The sequence below is a fragment of the Astyanax mexicanus genome, unplaced genomic scaffold (genome assembly GCF_023375975.1).
Source record: "Astyanax mexicanus isolate ESR-SI-001 unplaced genomic scaffold, AstMex3_surface scaffold_43, whole genome shotgun sequence".
In the NCBI taxonomy this organism is placed as follows: domain Eukaryota; kingdom Metazoa; phylum Chordata; class Actinopteri; order Characiformes; family Acestrorhamphidae; genus Astyanax; species Astyanax mexicanus.
This window is the reverse complement of record NW_026040053.1, coordinates 992,589-999,280: the sequence shown is the minus strand read 5'-3', so window position 1 is coordinate 999,280 and position 6,692 is coordinate 992,589. Positions and strand designations below refer to the sequence as shown.

General features: G+C 41.6%; 1 protein-coding gene across 1 annotated transcript in view; it reads left to right on the top strand.

The window, feature by feature from the left end:
* The first annotated feature begins 494 nt into the window (after positions 1-494).
* cog4 (component of oligomeric golgi complex 4) overlaps positions 495-6,692 on the top strand; it is a 36,981-nt gene continuing 30,783 nt past the window's right edge. The window contains exons 1-5 of the mRNA XM_049473686.1: positions 495-668; positions 1,487-1,569; positions 4,175-4,289; positions 5,080-5,254; positions 5,425-5,618. Of these exons, the coding sequence (XP_049329643.1) occupies positions 540-668; positions 1,487-1,569; positions 4,175-4,289; positions 5,080-5,254; positions 5,425-5,618 (696 nt within the window). The 5' untranslated portion in view covers positions 495-539. The remainder of the gene's footprint in view (positions 669-1,486; positions 1,570-4,174; positions 4,290-5,079; positions 5,255-5,424; positions 5,619-6,692) is intronic.

Sequence of the window (6,692 nt, the reverse complement as noted above, 5' to 3'; positions counted from 1 at the left end):
AGAGTCTGTATTAGTGATTTCAGTATTGCCCATGGGGAACTAAATGATTACAAAAGGCCTGTTGAGGTGCGTTAATCTCTCTCTGTCTCTCTCTCTATAGATTTCACATCCCTAAAATAATTTTTTGCAACTTGAGATGTCTGCTAATAATCAGACTACACTAAAACAACCTCACCTGTAAAATCTTGTTTACTATAGAAACACAACTTTATTATAGAAAGGTGTAAATATACAGGTAAGATTTCTTTACGTTTTAGTGGAATACTTTATACTTTATTCTACTTTTTAAAGTATAACTAAATCCTGGATAAATATTTACTTATTGTGTTTAATATCAGAGCTTTAGCTTTTAGCTTTTAGCTTTAGCATTTAGCTTTTAGCTTTTAGCTTTAGCTCTCTCTTTCTCTCTCTCTCTCGCTCCCTCTAGCGGCGGGGTGCGGTAGTGTTGCTGTGTGAACAGTCTCGCTCTAAACCAGCTGTGGCAGCAGGAAGTGACGCGGCAGTGTGTGTGTGTGTGTGTGTGTGGACGCGGCAGCGGGATGGAGGAGGTTCGGAGAGCCGGGTCCGCGGGTCAGGCGGCGGGTCGGAGCGGGACTCTGCGTCCGGTGGAGGAGCTTCAGGATCTGGAGGAGCTCGAGCGCGAATTCCGCCAACTCTGCGACCAGGAGGTTCTGACTCTGTCCTTCTCAGCGCCCCGTACACACTACTCTACTATACTGCTCACTATACTCACTACTATACTACTATACTGATCACTATACTCACTACTGCTCACACTATAGCATACTATACTAACTACTGTACTACTATACTGCTCACTATACTCACCACTATACTACACATTATACTAACTACTGTACTGCTCACTATACTACACACTATATTTACTACACACTGTACCATACTATACTGCTATACTACACAGTATACTGTACTAGTTACACATTGTACTGTACTGTAAAATAAGTCTGTACACACTGTATTTACTTTTTTAATATTATTTAATTTTACTGAGTTCACTCTAAGGCTTGTCCTGCCTGAGTTTATATAACAGTATCTCACACAAATTAGTACACCCTTCATATTTATATAAACATTTTATTCAGTATTTTTATGGGGAACACTGGAGATATGACACATTGATACTGTGTACAGCTACAGTATAAAAGCTTAAATTTACTGTTCTCTCTAAATATCTCTCGAGCGTGAAGTTCACTAGAGCTTCACAGGTTACTGCTGGATGTATCAGTTCATGTTAGAATTCAGTTTCCCAGAGCAGCAGCCTCAGACCATGATGCTACCTCCACCATGCTTTACTGCAGACACACTTACCACTATTTTACATTGTATCAATATGTCTTATCTTTAGTTTTCCCATCAAAAGATAGAATGAAATCTGAGGGGTGAACTCACTTCTGTGAGATGCTGTTTTATCTGTGTGTGAAACGAATAAAGAATATTAATCTTATATTAATCTTCCTGACAGGCGGAGGTGCAGGCGGAGCTGGAGGCCCTGGCAGGTCAACAGAGCACTATTGAAACCAAGATGCTGGCCTTACAGAGACTGGGGTGAGTGTGATTCTCACTATACTACCAAAACTATTTACTCCCCGTCCAGATCACTGATCCCAGGTGTTCCGGAAGCTCCTCCGGTTCACAAGTGTAAAAAAGTTGCAGCTCATCCTGCAGAAGCTTCTGCAAACATTTATAAATTTTGAAGCATTTCTATTGGTCCATTGATCTGGAAAGTCTCTTAAATGGAAATGATTACTGTGATTATTCGATATCTGGTTATTGTACTGGTGAAAAAGGGTGTGATTATTTGATAATCTGGTTATTGTACTGGTGTAAAAGGGTGTGATTATTATATATCTGGTTATTGTACTGGTGAAAAAGGGTGTGATTATTTGATAATCTGGTTATTGTACTGGTGTAAAAGGCTGTGATTATTATATATCTGGTTATTGTACTGGTGAAAAAGGGTGTGATTATTTGATAATCTGGTTATTGTACTGGTGTAAAAGGCTGTGATTATTATATATCTGGTTATTGTACTGGTGAAAAAGGGTGTGATTATTTGATAATCTGGTTATTGTACTGGTGTAAAAGGGTGTGATTATTATATATCTGGTTATTGTACTGGTGAAAAAGGGTGTGATTATTTGATAATCTGGTTATTGTACTGGTGTAAAAGGGTGTGATTATTATATATCTGGTTATTGTACTGGTGAAAAAGGGTGTGATTATTTGATAATCTGGTTATTGTACTGGTGTAAAAGGCTGTGATTATTATATATCTGGTTATTGTACTGGTGAAAAAGGGTGTGATTATTTGATAATCTGGTTATTGTACTGGTGTAAAAGGGTGTGATTATTATATATCTGGTTATTGTACTGGTGAAAAAGGGTGTGATTATTTGATAATCTGGTTATTGTACTGGTGTAAAAGGGTGTGATTATTATATATCTGGTTATTGTACTGGTGAAAAAGGGTGTGATTATTTGATAATCTGGTTATTGTACTGGTGTAAAAGGCTGTGATTATTATATATCTGGTTATTGTACTGGTGAAAAAGGGTGTGATTATTTGATAATCTGGTTATTGTACTGGTGTAAAAGGGTGTGATTATTATATATCTGGTTATTGTACTGGTGTAAAAGGGTGTGATTATTTGATAATCTGGTTATTGTACTGGTGTAAAAGGGTGTGATTATTATATATCTGGTTATTGTACTGGTGTAAAAGGATGTAATTATTATATATCTGGTTATTGTACTGGTGTAAAAGGATGTAATTATTATATATCTGGTTATTGTACTGGTGTAAAAGGGTGTGATTATTATATATCTGGTTATTGTACTGGTGTAAAAGGCTGTGATTATTATATATCTGGTTGTTGTACTGGTGTAAAAGGGTGTGATTATTATATATCTGGTTATTGTACTGGTGTAAAAGGATGTAATTATTATATATCTGGTTATTGTACTGGTGTAAAAGGCTGTGATTATTATATATCTGGTTGTTGTACTGGTGTAAAAGGGTGTGATTATTATATATCTGGTTGTTGTACTGGTGTAAAAGGGTGTGATTATTATATATCTGGTTATTGTACTGGTGTAAAAGGGTGTGATTATTATATATCTGGTTATTGTACTGGTGTAAAAGGCTGTGATTATTATATATCTGGTTGTTGTACTGGTGTAAAAGGGTGTGATTATTATATATCTGGTTATTGTACTGGTGTAAAAGGATGTAATTATTATATATCTGGTTATTGTACTGGTGTAAAAGGGTGTGATTTATTATATATCTGGTTATTGTACTGGTGTAAAAGGGTGTGATTATTATATATCTGGTTATTGTACTGGTGTAAAAGGGTGTGATTATTATATATCTGGTTATTGTACTGGTGTAAAAGGGTGTGATTTATTATATATCTGGTTATTGTACTGGTGTAAAAGGGTGTGATTATTATATATCTGGTTATTGTACTGGTGTAAAACGGTGTGATTATTATATATCTGGTTGTTGTACTGGTGTAAAAGGATGTAATTATTATATATCTGGTTGTTGTACTGGTGTAAAAGGGTGTGATTATTATATATCTGGTTATTGTACTGGTGTAAAAGGATGTAATTATTATATATCTGGTTATTGTACTGGTGTAAAAGGGTGTGATTTATTATATATCTGGTTATTGTACTGGTGTAAAAGGGTGTGATTATTATATATCTGGTTATTGTACTGGTGTAAAAGGGTGTGATTATTATATATCTGGTTATTGTACTGGTGTAAAAGGGTGTGATTTATTATATATCTGGTTATTGTACTGGTGTAAAAGGGTGTGATTATTATATATCTGGTTATTGTACTGGTGTAAAAGGGTGTGATTATTATATATCTGGTTATTGTACTGGTGTAAAAGGGTGTGATTTATTATATATCTGGTTATTGTACTGGTGTAAAAGGGTGTGATTATTATATATCTGGTTATTGTACTGGTGTAAAAGGGTGTGATTATTATATATCTGGTTATTGTACTGGTGTAAAAGGGTGTGATTTATTATATATCTGGTTATTGTACTGGTGTAAAAGGGTGTGATTATTATATATCTGGTTATTGTACTGGTGTAAAACGGTGTGATTATTATATATCTGGTTATTGTTTTTCAGTCCGAATCTGCAGCTGATCGAGGGCGACGCTGCTCAGCTCTCCGGCATGATCAGCTTCACCTGCAGCCTCGCCGAGAACGTCAGCAGCAAAGTCCGGCAGCTGGACCTCACCAAGGTTCTACACACCGCACACCTCACCATACAACACCATACCACACCTCACCACACTATACCACACCTCACCAAACAACACCATATCACACCTCACCACACTATACCACACCTCACCATACAACACCATATCACACCTCACCACACTATACCACACCTCACCATACAACACCATATCACACCTCACCACACTATACCACACCTCACCATACAACACCATATCACACCTCACCACACTATACCACACCTCACCATACAACACCATATCACACCTCACCACACTATACCACACCTCACCATACAACACCATATCACACCTCACCACACTATACCACACCTCACCATACAACACCATATCACACCTCACCACACTATACCACACCTCACCATACAACACCATATCACACCTCACCACACTATACCACATCTCACCATACAACACCACATCACACCTCACCACACTATACCACACCTCACCATACAACACCATATCACACCTCACCACACTATACCACATCTCACCATACAACACCATATCACACCTCACCACACTATACCACACCTCACCATACAACACCATATCACACCTCACCACACTATACCACATCTCACCATACAACACCATATCACACCTCACCACACTATACCACACCTCACCATACAACACCATATCACACCTCACCACACTATACCACACCTCACCATACAACACCATATCACACTTCACCACGTCTCACCACACCACATTTCATAAAACCGGGAAATGTGATATAAAACTGTGTGATTATTTTTAGAAAAGGCTGTATCAGGCGATCCAGAGGGCCGATGATATTCTGGATCTGAAGTTCTGCACAGACGGAGTTCAGACCGCCCTGCGGAACCAGGACTACGAACAGGCTGCGGCTCACATCCATCGCTACCTCTCTCTCGACCAATCAGTGATCGAGCTGAGCAGACAGGGCGGAGAGAGTGAGTACTGCTATAAACATCACATATTACTGGAGATTATTACAATATATATATAGCACACAGCATATATAGTATAGTGTATGTATATATATATATATAAATATATATATTATATATATACTTATATATTATATTGGTGTTTTTATTGACTGATGTTTGTCCGTCTGCAGGCTCTGCCGTTGATGCCAGTCTGGCGCTGCTGCAGGAGGCGGAGCTTAGTCTGAAGTCGCTGGTGACGGAGCGGTTGGAGGAGGCGGTGGCGGCGTGTGATCTTCCTCAGGTGGAGAGATTCTTCAAAATCCTCCCACTGCTCGGCCTCCACGACCAGGGACTCGCCCAGTTCTCCCAGTACCTCTGCAGCCAGGTCTGTTTATTAATCAGCTTTAATACATTCATACTCAGAACCGCAGAGTTATTTAACCATAACTAATGCGGGGAGTAACTGATGCGGGGAGTAGCTGATGCGGGGAGTAGCTGATGCGGGGAGTAACTGATGCGGGGAGTGGCTGATGCGGGGAGTGGCTGATGCGGGGAGTGGCTGATGCGGGGAGTAACTGATGCGGGGAGTCACTGATGCGGGGTTTAACTGATGCGGGGAGTCGCTGATGCGGGGAGTCGCTGATGCGGGGAGTCGCTGATGCGGGGAGTAACTGATGCGGGGAGTAAATGCGGGGAGTAGATGCGGGGAGTAACTGATGCGGGGAGTAGCTGATGCGGGGAGTGGCTGATGCGGGGAGTGGCTGATGCGGGGAGTAACTGATGCGGGGAGTCGCTGATGCGGGGAGTCGCTGATGCGGGGAGTAACTGATGCGGGGAGTAAATGCAGGGAGTAGATGCGGGGAGTAACTGATGCGGGGAGTAGCTGAGTAGCTGATGCGGGGAGTAACTGATGCGGGGAGTAAATGCGGGGAGTAGATGCGGGGAGTAGCTGATGCGGGGAGTAGCTGATGCGGGGAGTGGCTGATGCGGGGAGTAACTGATGCGGGGAGTAGATGCGGGGAGTAGCTGATGCGGGGAGTCGCTGATACGGGGAGTCGCTGATACGGGGAGTCGCTGATGCGGGGAGTAACTGATGCGGGGAGTAAATGCGGGGAGTAACTGATGCGGGGAGTAGCTGGGTAGCTGATGCGGGGAGTAGCTGATGCGGGGAGTAGCTGATGCGGGGAGTCGCTGATGCGGGGAGTAGCTGATGCGGGGAGTAGCTGATGCGGGGAGTAGCTGAGTAGCTGATGCGGGGAGTAGCTGATGCGGGGAGTAACTGATGCGGGGAGTAACTGATACGGGGAGTAGCTGAGTAACTGATGCTGGGAGTAGCTGATGCGGGGAGTAGCTGATGCGGGGAGTAGCTGATGCGGGGAGTAACTGATGCGGGGTTTAACTGATGCGGGGAGTAGCTGAGTAGCTGATGCGGGGAGTAGCTGAGTAACTGATGCTGGGA